At 40.6% G+C, this 14,246-nt stretch overlaps 1 protein-coding gene across 2 annotated transcripts in view; it reads right to left on the minus strand.

Moving 5' to 3' along the window:
• Window positions 1–13,801, minus strand: part of dna2 (DNA replication helicase/nuclease 2) — an 18,874-nt gene extending 5,073 nt beyond the window's left edge. The window contains exons 1-20 of one of the 2 annotated variants that reach the window (XM_015386485.1): window positions 13,530–13,801; window positions 13,231–13,284; window positions 10,271–11,060; window positions 9,821–9,932; window positions 9,225–9,374; window positions 7,283–7,466; window positions 6,977–7,125; window positions 6,632–6,754; window positions 6,307–6,553; window positions 6,106–6,220; window positions 4,264–4,420; window positions 3,995–4,186; window positions 2,158–2,400; window positions 1,962–2,075; window positions 1,762–1,871; window positions 1,111–1,220; window positions 898–1,026; window positions 725–817; window positions 440–633; window positions 240–329 (exon numbers count right to left, since the gene is read on the minus strand). In XM_015386485.1, coding sequence (XP_015241971.1) covers window positions 240–329; window positions 440–633; window positions 725–817; window positions 898–1,026; window positions 1,111–1,220; window positions 1,762–1,871; window positions 1,962–2,075; window positions 2,158–2,400; window positions 3,995–4,186; window positions 4,264–4,420; window positions 6,106–6,220; window positions 6,307–6,553; window positions 6,632–6,754; window positions 6,977–7,125; window positions 7,283–7,466; window positions 9,225–9,374; window positions 9,821–9,932; window positions 10,271–11,060; window positions 13,231–13,284; window positions 13,530–13,559 — 3,386 coding nt within the window. In that variant the 5' untranslated portion in view covers window positions 13,560–13,801. Of the gene's footprint in view, window positions 1–239; window positions 330–439; window positions 634–724; window positions 818–897; window positions 1,027–1,110; window positions 1,221–1,761; window positions 1,875–1,961; window positions 2,076–2,157; window positions 2,401–3,994; window positions 4,187–4,263; window positions 4,421–6,105; window positions 6,221–6,306; window positions 6,554–6,631; window positions 6,755–6,976; window positions 7,126–7,282; window positions 7,467–9,224; window positions 9,375–9,820; window positions 9,933–10,270; window positions 11,061–13,230; window positions 13,285–13,529 lie in introns of both variants that reach the window. The other variant, XM_015386484.1, reaches the window with a different exon arrangement.
• Window positions 13,802–14,246: the final 445 nt, after the last annotated feature.

Genomic DNA, 14,246 nt, shown 5'->3' on the forward strand with positions numbered 1-14,246 from the left:
GTAATTTCATACTCATAAATCTGTGATTAGGATTAGTAAAGTTGTAACTTGCATTCGTTACTTCTAAACTTGTATTTTCACAGAAGAAACATCTGACAAACATATGTATGATCAACAAGAAACAAATAAAAAAACCTATGTTAACATATACTGACTTTTACAATTTTAGACAGCTATGGATGTTTTGATTGACATTTATCTTACCTCATAGAACTCCCCCCCCCAAAAAATGTGTTTACCTGTTCATCCGATACTGAACGTTGAGCTGCACCACGGCCTCACTATGGAGCTCTAGACGTTTAAACAGACTCTCATCCATCCCAAGAGACCTTAAGGAGCAGAAAAGAATTGCAGCATTAGCATCAGATTATTAAGGTGCAGGCGGATATTTTTTTAGTCAAAATCCCCATCAAAGTACACCTAATAACAATGATAGTACCTTGCTTCCTGGTTCTGTACGATAGGAGGCAGCTGCTGATGGTCTCCAACCAGAACAAACCTCTTGGCATAGAAAAGCGGCCCCAGACAGATTGGCTGGCTGATCTGTGACGCCTCATCTACGATGCAGAAGTCAAAGCGCCGCCGGGTGAAGATTGGATGCTTGATGCCCATACATGTCGTTGCTACTACGAGCTGAAACGATGACAGATGAAAAGTTTACATCCTTAAAAATCCTCATGGACCTGCAATCTACTCTGGAACCAAACCAGCTGTGGCTCCTCACTTCTTTACTGTACAGCTGCTCCAGCTCTGCAAGCGTGTGGACGTCCCTCTTCCTTGCACTCTCCTCTGTGTAAGGCAGAATCTCCGGATGAACCTGGAACAAGTTCACGTCCATCATTAATTATCGTACTGGTTGTAAGGCATACCAAATACCAGCCGCTGACAATGCTGCACCTTTTGTCCCTGGCCCAGACGCAAAAACCCGACCCGGAAACGTTTGAGCTTCAGGAGGATATTGTCTACAGCAGAGTGTGTGTAGCTGGTGAGCAGTACACTAAATCCACAGGCATGTAGGATACGGACCTGGGTTGCAGAAATGATAATGAGGGGAAATCAGGATGTTCTGATATTGAACAGAGTTATAGTTCAGGTTTGATGGAGAGTTACCAGAGTGCAGATGGTCGTAGTTTTGCCGGTGCCGGGCATACCGACAATAAGCGTATAGTCTTTGGACAGCAAAACCTTTTTCATGGCCTGTTTCTGTGGTTTGTTGAGCCCTAAAAACAGAAGTGAGCAGATATAAATGCAGAAAACATTTTGATAAATGCAAAATTGTATATATGGAAGAACAATGTTTGTGAACATTTAACGGTGGAGGTAGAATCATGCTATAGGGATTCAGAAAGGGGTGGGAAATATGGTCCAGCCTGAAAGATGGCCTGTCTAAAGATAGAAAATGGGGTGCAGGTTTACCCTAAACATGCGGCCAGAGAATGGCTAAATCAAAGTCAAGCCTTTTAACCAACTTTTACCCAGTGGCAAGACATGAAAACTGACATTTTGATACATTAAAATCCTAATAATGTCTATTGAAGGCAGAGGCTGTAATGCAAGTAAATGAAATGGAGTTCTAGGAACGTGAATATATTTGAAAGGCAGAGGATTAATTGAAGATGTCACTCAGACTTGTCCTTATAGGAAAACCTGTCAAGGAGCAACAGCGAAGAAGGTTTATAAGTTTTCTATTTGAACTGAATGTTTCATAAGCGATGGATCCACCTGAGCATTAGATCCTATACAAAAGCAGAGCTGAAGCACCTTTGAGGATGTTTGCCACTGTGTCCTTGGCCTCTCTGGGCAGAACAGAGCTGAGGTTGGTGATAAACTCCGGAGGTCGAAGGTCAACAATCAGCTCCCTAAGACGCAGGCTGCTTACAAAAAAAGTAAAGGTTTGAGGACATGTATAAAAAATTCTGACCATATCTGAAGATGTTATGATCACATTCCCCTGGTCTCACCTGTCCTGGGAGTTTTCCATCAGCCTGGACAGATTGCTGAGGTGAGTACTGAGACCCACCACTCCTTCGTCACTATCCAGTCGGAAAATCACACCTCTGAACTTTGAAAGGTCTCTGTTTAATACGAGGACAAGAAAACCCTGGTAAAAAAGCGTCTTTTGAGCACAGCCAGATAACCCTTAAATATGGAGCCCACCTGTCCAGAGTGCAGCTAACCGACGCCCTGCTGAGCTCTCTGAGGTATCCCGTTGCTAAGCCAATGAGACGACCTTCCTGGTCGCTGACAACAATGCGATCTCCACTGGTCAGACCGCAGTGGGTTACACCCTGCTGCGGGGCAGCACTGCTGCGTAGGAAGCGGTGGAGGAAGACCCCTTCAGACTGAGCGGTCACTGAGCCACTGAGCTGCACATTCCCCACACAGCTGCCGTTCTTCTCACTGTGCAGAAATAAGGCAGAAACATGCAGTGTGAAATATATAAATGTGAAATGTGAAAAGATTAGAGCTGAATATTATCAGGCTGCCCTTGTTGCTTTATGGTCTATTCTATAACACAGAAACCTACAAGAGGTCATCCTCTAAAGATCACAGTGTGGGAAACAAACCATCCTATGTTTAGATTTCTAAATCGTTGATTTGTCTTTAAAGAGGTTTGTAGGAGCTTAGCTGAGAAGTAAAGCAAGTCATGTCCGTGGTTTACACAAAACAATTTCACAAAGTTTAAACTGCGATTTCAGAGTTTTCTAAAGAGATTTTAAAAATGTAAAACCACTTAATACAGATCATGTGTCCTTTCAACTGTTTAAATTGTGTTATTAGGTGGAAGAACACGCACACACACCCTACCCTAGAAAATTCTTCCTGATGCATAACTACGTCCAAACTTGCAGACAATTTCCTCTCTGTTGATTCAATTCTGATGTTATTTCTGTCAGCCCAAATATGTTCAGATTCAAAGATTCTCTCCTTATCGTCCATTATTGTAACCATCCCTTCTTTGTGGCCATAATGGCTGCAGTGATTGTGTGGCGACTTCGTGTCCGACTTTCTAAATATGGGCAGAAACCTAAGCCCCTGGATATTGAATTTGTATTGCCTTGAATTAATATTTATTGGTGTAATTGAAAACTAAATTAATTGGTATTAAAATGAAATGCACTTAACTGAAACTGGATGTTATGCTTTGAAATAATTAGCTTTGTTTTTGTACAGAAAATTATTTTTTTTGTAGGACAACTGGGTAAAGTAATAAACAGATTTACAGACCGATATTTCACATCAGGTTCAGTTTATTTTTAACCACATTTTGAGCTGAAGCTCTGGAGCATATATGAGCTTAGTGATGCAATAACCATGGCTTTCCTCATGACAAACAGAACATGGCACAGGCACATGATACTTTGCTAATTTAGCGACTGTAGCTAACAGCTCAATGTAGCTGTCAAGTTAGCCCCAAGCCCATTTTATTTTTTTATGCACAGTAATTTAACGTTAATAATGCGCTCATGTGCCCTTCTCTGCTGGATCCTAAACCCCCCGAAATGTAACTTGTTATAAAATAATCAGTTTTTTTTAACAACTTTGGCTTAAAGACCCAATTGTCTGACAGAAGAAACCAAATATAGGAGTGCAAATTAAAATAGACATTTCAAAGCCAATTAATTCATTTTAAATTTAGTGTATTTCATCATGTATTTTCAAATTATATAACCAGATTCCTGCACCCATAGACTGCTGGAGATGTGGAGATTGCACAGGCCCACCATGACCCTGATGGAGAAGATGGATGAACAAATTCAGTCACAGAAATTTATAATTCTGTTTCTGATGGTCAAAGGTTTCTAACTATAAAAGGTGTAGAAATCTTTAGCAGGATCTGAAACCTTTATAGTATTTAATAAAGACATCAGACTTTAACACAAAGGTTTCTAAAACCAAAGTGTCACATAAACTGTGGTGTTTTGCACAGTTTAAAAAAATATAACTCAGTAACAAAGGCTCCCATTAATGAAAGCTCAGGCTTATTCACTACCTTTCCTGAACCGACTGCAGCCAAACGCGCTTTCGGCCATTTTTGGCCTCCATGGTGGACGCCTCCAGGCTGCAGAGCAGCAGCCAGTGAGCGAAGTAGTCCAGATGTGGCAGAGTCAGGTGGGTGGTCTCTTGCTCCAGAAAGGCCCGCACAGAATCCTCATGGACATCTGTAGAGGTGGGGTCCACCACTCTAAAGAAAGGATGAAGACATGATGAGATATAGGAGGAAAAACAACAGCTAGAAAAATGGGTTTTACAAAAGCTTACCTCTCATATAAAGCACAGTTTAGCTTTTGAGGGCAATACTGGCAGCTCTTTCTGTCAGTCAGGATCTCAGGAAGACTGGACAGGCGACTCCGATCAGATCCTCGCTCCACGCTGTGACTAATGTGATGGACCAGGCTGTTCCTCAGCTTCAGCAGCTCTGAGGAAAAAGCCCCCCCGACAGAAAGCATGACTGTCACAGTCTGGGCTCCTTTCTTAATAGAGTGAATACTAATCAAAAAAGTAAACCTGTTCTTATTCACATTTCAACATGACACAACTACAAACAAACATTTTATTGGCCGTTTATGAGCTACTGATATTAAGTAGTGCATAATTATGAAACCAGAAGGAAAATTATATTAGATTCAATGAGATTTTAAAACCAAAAATCTGTTCTCTGCCAAAAAGAGTAAAGAACATCTTCCACTTCAAATACAGTTTCAAGCTTTTTGAGAATTTATCCATCAGCTCTGGACATCTAGAGAGGGAAATATTTACAGACTGGTTAATGAAAACTGTCAGACTGAATGGAGAGCATCACGAATCCTCTGTTAAATTAACATCCAGAGTTTGACCAGGCCATGTTATTTCTAATAGGTAGTGCTGTTGTTGCACCCCAGTCACGTGACCGCTGCCAGCGAGATCTCGTTACATCACTCTTGGTGTCGAGCTTCAAAATAAATTTAAATCATCTGGGTGTTTCAATACTACTGAAACATTTACAGTAAATGCAGCAGAATTGCAGCTCAAACCACGTTTTTTTTTTCTTCATGTTTTTAGTTTTATTTGAAGACAGGAAACGAAATGTTATATTTAAGTCAAGTTTAGAATTGAGTCAGAATAGTTCACTTCATCCAGATAGATCTAAAATAGATAGAGGCACACACATCTCTACCCACCAGTCATCCACAGATTAATTTATAAGAGATATTTATTCACATGGCGCATCTAAGAAATTATTGTTGCTTCTCCTTTAATACGATCATCATCTGTCAGAACCACAGCAAGAGCGTGGAGAACCGGTGGAACCTACTGGGCACAGAGTTGGTTCCAATCATTTAAACTATCAGTACTATTTAAAGGATAATGTATTGATGCAGTTATATGGTCATAGGTGCAGCACAGTCAAATTACGCTGCACAGTCTGAGAAGTGTCCTAATTAACATAAATTAGCATAAAAAAAAATAAATAAATAAGAAATAGAGACGGGATTTAAACTCAAACTCTGTCAATTGAGAGGCATAGCTTGGAAACCAGGATTGATAGGACCACACCGTCACATAGCTGTTATGCATCAGAAGAGCTGTTTATCATGTTGCATTTCACAGGTCAGATATTAGTTTATTATTATTTATGTATATAATCATTGCAACACTATTCTTATTGAACAAACAAGTTCAGCCCGGAAATAATGCAGACATTAGGGGAGTCACTTAATTGTAGTTCTGACAGCTATCCAGCAGATGCCGCCATTCTAAACTGTTTTAAATGAGTCCTGTATGGTGTGTTTTGGCCAATTGTTTCAAATTGGTTCATGGGGCTTTGAAATTTCCATCACATGTTCTATTCTTGTATGTTAAGAGTTGTTTTCCTGATGAAAGGCAAAACTCTGCCATCGTTTCAAGACATTTGCAGCGTGCAAGAAGTTCTCATCAAGTCTTAGGATCAGAAGAACAACAAAAGGAAAAGGATGATGCTACCACCATGCTTTACATTTCATAATCATGTCAATAATCACTGTTTTGGTCTAAAATCCGTCTAGATTCTGTGGTTGTAGGAGGATGAAATGCATAAAAGCTGTAGTGTATAAGATTTTCTGCAGATGTGTGATCCCACTGTACCTCGGTGGTCCATGTGGCTGGCAGCTACAGGATGCATGTTACCCGTCTTCAGGTAAAGCAGAAGCCCGATATCAGGACTGTATCTCTCCATGCTCATCAGAGTATACAGAATCACCTGCACACATAAAGCATCCCACATTTACATGACAAATAAAACCACAGTTTTCCACATGACCTGAAAAGCCAAGCAGCTCCACCAACCTGACTGCGATGTTCTATCGAGTTCGACTCCCTCCCAGTCTTCAGCTCCAAAGGGACTGTCTTTTCCTCAGGATTTCTGTGGCTTTCGTTTCGCGGCCTTTGGATTCGAACCCTCGCCGTCACGTCTATTTTCCCCTTGAGGCCAAATCTTGGGGACCAGATATTCTCCTCTATGTCTGCCAGTTCGGACAGAGTGAAAGCAGCAGCTGGGGCCTGGGACCTTTTTGAACCTCTGCTGCTGTTGGGACTGGAATCAAGCCAGCAAACATGACAATCAGCCAATTACCAAATGCTTGTAATTGTTGTCTTTTAAAGAGAGTCTTACATTTTAGGGCTGATTGGTTTTGGCGTAGAAGAACAGAGGTATTCATTGGCCCAGTGCTCCAATGATGGCAAATATTCATGAAGTTCCTGCTTCATCTCCTCCTGACTTACTCCTAGTGTATACCTGTGAGCACATAGATGAAAACAAATGGAAAAACATGAAGAAAATCAGTGAGGTGATTTATTTCAACCACATACGTGGTCCTCAGTGCTATTTTTCCAGTTAAGATATTTCACATTACCAGATGTCAAACATGTATCAGCCTCTTCAAATACTCTGATTGCGGTTTTAATTAGTATAACGTTACACAGCCTGCAGCTGTTATAGAACAATCCCTCCACATACATGTCTCCAAGGTAACGAGGACTGCACAGCGCCTCATCAGCCAGCCGGGAAAGGTTGTGCAGAGAGAAGTCTTTGGTTGTAGCTGCTCTCTGGAAAACTTCATGCACCATGGTCCCATTAAGCATCTGCTTAGAGCCGCCGTCGAAACTCTGCATTAAAGTAAAGAGAATTAAAGGATGTTTTTAAAACCTTAAAAGCCTATTGAATGTGACCTGGTGGACAAAACACAAATTGATTAATGTCATTAAGTCTCTAAAGTAAAGATTTATTGTAGGAATCACTGACAAACAAGTCCAAGACACTTACTTTGAACACTTCTCCAAGCACCGCTCGCCTCATGCAGCGGATAGAGTTGGAGATGGTGGTACCTGAGATGAGGCTGTCGGGCTGTAGAACCAGGAAACCCTGCTCTCTGTCCACCAACCAGTCCCCTCCATTGGGGCAGCCCTCCAGATGAATCACATCACCACGACAAACAGGGGTCAACTCCCTGCAGAGAGCCAATAAGAGAGGACAATTTGGAATTGCTGCACAATGCTGAAACACACGAGAACCAGTGATGTTGGCAGTAGATGGAAAACTCAGCATCTTTTCAATGGTTAATTATCGACCTCTTGGAAAAATATAATCAGATTTTTTACAACACCCAAAACTATCAGTAAAGTTAAATTTATTGTTTAACCGTGTTGGAGAAATTGTGGAGCATTTTAATGTTAACCATGCACATATTTTCTCTGTCTCTGTTCTAAAATTACACAGTTCTGGAACAAAATACGCAACAAATTTTAACAAAATTGGGTTACACAACACCTAATACCTCTGGTTTTATATCTTGGCCTTTTGGAGAATGTTGTTCTTAATAATTTGTGTTATTTTGTTTAAAATTCTGTTGGTGGCTGCCAAAAAGGTAATAACTAGGAAGGGGTGCCAATCTGATCCTCCCACCACAAAGGAATGGATACAGACTGAACACATTATATGAGATGGAGATTCTAACACATAGACTGAGGACACAAGAAGAACAATGTCAAGACAAATGGGAAAAATGGATAAACATCACATCAACATTACAGGACTAATTTGGGTTAGGATGGGTGCCCTTGATCTTTGTGATACTGGAAGAAGAGTCTCCCTCTAGATTGTTATATTTGTTTGTTCTTCTCTTTTGTAACTTCTAAATATTGTTTGATTTTTCTTATTGACTGTATTCTACAAAGTTCAATAAAAAAAACCCGAAAGAAACACTGTGGAACAAAATCAAAATTTTTTGGGGGGGTTATGGGCTAACATAATGCGGTGTGATGGTCACAGGGACAGTATGTTTTAACACATGGCAGGATAAATATATTGGTTTTGACAATATAAGAAAACATCAGTTCCAATTATAGTGCGCATATTTGGTTAACTTTTGTATATTTAATTTTGTCAAATGCTTAATATTGTTTGTTTTCTTTTCTGCTGTTGAGGAGAGTACCTTCAACTGGGAGAATGCAAAGGACTCTGTAAGGCACCTTTGACTGATTGGGTCGTACCATCTGGAGTTCCACTATGGGGGAAGACCATGGATTTCACATTTTAATATGCTGCATAATCTTTTTGTTCTTTTGCTTTTGTGATTTGCTTTGATTTTGTTTAATTATGATCAATCTAAGTTTAATCCTTAAACTAAAGGTTTAGTAATTTTTTCTCAAATGGGTGTAGATGTTCTCCCTACCTCTTCCTCAGTCAGTCAATCTGATCAGACAGTATTTAGGTCCCCTTTGTTTGCTGTGTGTCAGGTTTGTTTGTGCAGTTAGTTTGAGATGTTTCTTGCCTTAAGTTAGTCTCTTCGTTTACCTCTTTTAAGGGCCCTGTCATTATAGTTTTAATTCTTGTTAAAACCCATTTTCTTGATAATCCCCACTGTGTCTTCATGCTCGGTCCTTCACATGTACAAAATCACCTTTTGCATTCATGCTTTTGAGTGCAAAAGTGTGTAAGAGATGAAAGGATGATTGCTGTCTGAACAGTTCTGGTATTAAGGAAGGAGATAGGAAAAGGAAGCAGATTGCTTCCTATGATGATTAAGCACAGTAGATTTAGCATGAAATGACAATATTTTATGTTTTGGAAAACCAAAGGCAGCCGTTTTTTGCAAGTGGACAAAAAAGATTAACACCATACAAAATATGTTATTATAAAGCTGCCCCGAGAGCTACATAAAACTAAATGGAATAAATATTACGTGTAAGGGTAAAGAGAGCATTACCATCCATCTTTAAGCAGGCAGGTCTCAGTTGGACGAAGAGATTTGCAGCATGAGATGATCAGCGTTTTGTTGCCAGGTCTCTCCTGAACATCCAAAACCATATAGCGGTTATTTAGTCCCCCAGAAAGGATCACATGGTCCGGTACCTTGCTGGAAAAACAGAAAAGTTGCTTTTTAAATAGGCTAAAAAAAAAAAAAGGGAATATATTCATGTGCTGGTGAAGGGCCTCAGTCATTCAGGTCATAGTCAATCCAAAAGTTTGAAGAAGTTTCGCTTCCCATCCAGGAAGCTTTTTCAATTCAGAATGTCAGAAATAGTGTTGAGTTTGAGGCTTTATAGAGTGGACCAAGTTTCTAAGCCAAAACAAGGCCTTGGGTTTTGGTTCACTCTATAAAGCCTTGAACTCACCGCTATTTCTGACATTCTGAATTAAGAAAAGCTTCCTGGATGGGAAGCGAAACGTCTTCAAACTTGAAAACAAAGTCCAGATTTTTTTATTTTTTTTATCTTTTTTGGAAAGAAATATATTCATGTAACTTTTAGTCAAACTTAACAGGCCTCTTTGGCTGCTACAATGAGGTAAGACGTTTCTTACAGTGGCTTCTTGGCTTTATCCTTTTTGGCTCCATCATCATCCATTAGGTCATCAAACCAGCTCTCTTCAAAGGCCTCCTCAGTGGGACAGACGGGTTCTGGTCCCGATTCATCTGGTTGATGTATAGGAGAGCAACAGTAACATTAGCAAACATGCCCGAGAGCTTAGAGTTACAGTTATTAATATGACAGGGCATGTTTACTTTATGTGAAGGTATATTTGCACAGCTAATGCCTTTAAAGGCAATGTTATATGGATATATTAAATATCTTTAAAAGAAATTTTAATAATAAAAGAATATTTTCCTCCATAAGCAACAGCTGCCATTGTCATGCTACTTTAAAAAAACCAATGAAAATCTACAGATCATTGCCAAAGAAACATGGTATTCTCTAAATCTCATTGGACGGGTGTATCAGGTGGACGCCAATGAACAGAGCATATTTGTACCTCTGCCTTTCTCCTGATCTGTGGAGCTCTTTTTGTTCCCATCTCCAAGCGTTACCAGCGTAGCCTTCCTCTCTTCTCTGTCCACCTCCAATTCTACGGCGAGTCTGTCTGCCTGTGGGCTTCTTTTATGTGGAAGACTAGCAGAGGTGCAAGTCTGCTTATTTAGGAAACTCTGCACATTTCTGTCGGTTTGTGGCTCTGCTATCAGAGTAAAACACGAATCGGCCTCACGTTGTCGTTGCTCCTTATGTTTTGTGTCTCCTGTTTGGTCAGCAGACAGAGGAAGTGTCTTCAGAGGACCAGCCAATAGCCTTTCTTCTTTCAGGCTGATGCCTGGACAATCTAACAAAGTCTTTGTTGGTGACGTTCTTGCCTTCTTGGCATGGTGGGTTTCTTCACTGGGGCTGAAGAGTCTCTTCAAAGAGCCAGATAATGTGCTTCCACTCTTAATCATTTCTCCTTTCTCTGTCATCTTTTTCCCCACTCTTATACTTTTGGAGCTGGGACTTGGACAGATCAGAGAACGCTGGCATTGCTTTGGCTCGGAGCTTGATGGACCGCCCGCTCTGGAGGGAGAAGGAAGGGAAAGTCTGATCTGACTACTGGGGGTCTCTGGCACAGAGAGAAGGCCAGGGGAGGGGGGAAGGAGGTTTTCCAGGTCCCCGAGAATACTCCTCTTTGGAGGGGTGTTTAGTCTGAAATTAACATCGTCTTCCACATCTTTTATCCGAGGCTCAGCCTTGCAGCGTGGACTACCTCTAAGGGAGACCTCATCCTGTAATGAGAAAGGCTGGAAAACAAAATTAGTGGATCATTCTAAATGCAAAATAATAGTCATCTGTAGTTTTACAAACAGGGAGACAAACTCCCAAACTTTCATGCAAACACACAATAGAATATGGTTGTCTAACGCTAAAATACAGTTCTATCCACAAATATTCATAATATCCCAAATTATTCTAATCACAAACCAGAATTAGTTTATGTGATAAGCTAACAAAGAATAACTGTAGAGGAAGGAAAATGTATAAACCTAACAAATAAACAAAAAAGTGTTTTATTTCTATTATATTCAGAACTTATTAGTCTGACATTACTAAATAAAATAAAAATAAGGCCCTTTAATATCAAAAAGTCATCACATAGAGTTTGTCATTTAACCTCAGCCTAAAGGGGGCATAGAATGATTCTATAGGGAATTGGGGCCGGCCCCTCAAGGCCCCGAAAAAGGGGGGGAAAAATGGGTGGGCCGAAAAAGGCAAAAAAATGCCGGTTTTTTTGTTTCTGTTTTTACAGTGTCCTGTCTGGCAATGTGGCAATAAGAATAATTGTCTTGATGCCAAAAAGAGCCCAACAGATTGTACTTTCACAAGTGTAGCAGTACGGCAATTGCCATATTGCTCCACTTAGTAGTTGGTGTTAGTTGCTGTTCTATGAGCACTAATGCAAGTTTGGTTATAATGAATCGACAGGTTTCCTTCCTTTTATGGTATGCTCATGAATATTTAGATGAGCTGTGCGCTGATTGGTTGGTTTGCAACGATTGAAGTTACCAAGCAAAGATGCATCATTGCAACAAGCACTCACTCACTGAAACATCAAATTGTTGATATGGTAGGGTGACCAGACGTCCTCTTTTTCCCCCAGACATGTCCTACTTTTCATACCTAACAAAAATGTCCAGGGGGAATTTCAAAATCGTCCGGGAATTAGGTCGACTACAGTGCAGCAGAACCGAGCCGTCAGCTCCGGGGCTGGTCTGGGAACCCCAGCGGAAAGGGGTAAGGGAGCCGGCGGGGGATGGAGCGACCGAACCCGACCGGGACAGCCTGGACACAGGCGGCACCATGCTTCCCCCTCGCCTGCCTTACTGGCCTCCAACTTGAACTGTCCAATATTTTGAAAGCTGTCTTCAGTGAAATGCTTAGAGCAAATGAACAGCTGAGCATCAAACTTTGCAGGGATCTTCTGATAGATAGAAATAATCCATGCCTGTCGAGTCTTCAGATCCTTGGGAAGACTGTGAAAATTTTCCCCTTTCTCCGTGCAGCCTGGAACGCTGCATTTACGCCCGTTGTGGCTCATTTTCAATAGAGGAACTGCCTGCTTTGTAATTCATGTAGACGTAAACCCAACTGTAGGCTAAACTGCTAAACTGATGTCTTACATCTACCTCTATTCATGTTCTTGGGCCGTGAACTAGTGGGCTGGTCTGTATGTTAATTTCAGGGAATGACAAAAGTACAGGCCAGAACCAAATAAGACAGCATCCCCAAGTTTACGTCAACTTGGTGCTTCGTTTGTATTCACCCGTTTTATGGAGGAAGTTTAGAATTGTGAGATTTGCAGAGAAAGGAGGTGTCGATGGGGTTGGAACTTCTCTGTACGTCCATTTCACTCTCTGAACTATCCTTATTCATCTATGACAATGTAAACTCAGTTTTGCATTCAATGACCCCTTTAAATAAACTTGGGAGGTATTCCATAAAACCAGCTCAGAGAAGTCAGACTTAGACGACGACATATCGAGCCACGATTACTGGGTTTCACTAAAAGGATGTCTGCTTTGCTTAACGTCCCTCGTTCCGGTTTATTTGTTCCCAACATTTAATCAGTTGTAGCAACTTCGATCCACCAACAGAGCCGCTCCTGGCTGATAGCATATAGTATACTAGAAATTTCCATAATCCAGTAATCTGTCATATTTTACATTAGAACGGGATTTTCCAGAAAGTCTAAACTCTCATCTTCACCCTCAGGGCTAAGCCCCTGATCTCCTAGAATCCTAGATCCTCCCCTGCTGAGGAATGACTTGAATTTTGATAATCAGACACCTCAAACAGTCCAAATCAGATGGGTCAGGTTTGCTGATGTCTGCACAAACATCTCTGTGTTTATGTCATCTTACCAAAAACACAAAGTAAAAGTTTCTAAATAAAGCGCATCTAAGCAGATCTTACCGTTTGGGTTTTGGAGCAAAAGAATGAAGAGATGTTCTGCTGCCCTGCAGCAACCTGAGACAAAACAATAAAACCAGGAACAAGTTAAACGAGGAAATCAAGCCAAATCAAGAAAACAGCAGGATTTATATCCATGAAATAAAAAGATGTTTTGTTTACATGTAGTCTTAAAACTAGAAAAGTCTACTTGGTTGTGAAGAAAAAAATAAAATAAAATAAAGAGGCAAATAAAATATAGAACAAGTATTCACCTCGCAAATAAGTTGCACTCTATATTCATTACAAAAACAGTGACCCACCTTGGTCTTCTTTAATTTGTTTCTGTTCATAGTGAAGGTAAATATCAGCTCTGTATCTGCTTAGTAGAGAATATCCCAGCAGACACTAACGGCTCCATAAACACAAACAGCTGCTCAGCATCACTAACCGGTCCACCTCAAAACACCGCCGGAAAATTACTATGATTTAATGCTGAAACCATAATAATAAGAGGGCTTATAGCGATTTCTAAGTTTAATTATCCGCCAGGTGCTCCTGTGTTCGGTTAAAAGTCAGTGGCGCGAAATGTTTAGTTTCGCGCAACGGAAGTGACGTCCAAGGAAATTGGCGGCTCCATTCAAAGCAGCCGGCGCAGGGTCTGGTCAAATATGAGGATGAGCGGCAAGGGAGGAGATAGAGGCTACGGTACCGTCTACGATAAACTAGAAATCAAACTTTTAGGTTTTTTTTCCCCAAATAGAGGTGAGGGTTTTATAAATAGTCTCTCCTTTAGAGTTCTAATCAAACTTGACCAGTCAAGTTATAAAAGTGGATGGTCAAAGTTGTAGTAAGGGTAACAAACACCTGAAAAACATTTGTTTATGCCAACAATCTAGTTCTATAAAACAGTCTGCCACTCAGCGTTTGTAGCCATGAGGTGTCCCAACTATGGAAAGCCATTCTGTATTTCATTTCGCACTTACCAGCATCACCTGACATATTATAAACACTGTCTGGGTTTTTAAGAAATTTAACAC

Source organism: Cyprinodon variegatus, unplaced genomic scaffold (assembly GCF_000732505.1).
Source record: "Cyprinodon variegatus isolate N-32 unplaced genomic scaffold, C_variegatus-1.0 Scaffold369, whole genome shotgun sequence".
Lineage (NCBI taxonomy): Eukaryota > Metazoa > Chordata > Actinopteri > Cyprinodontiformes > Cyprinodontidae > Cyprinodon > Cyprinodon variegatus.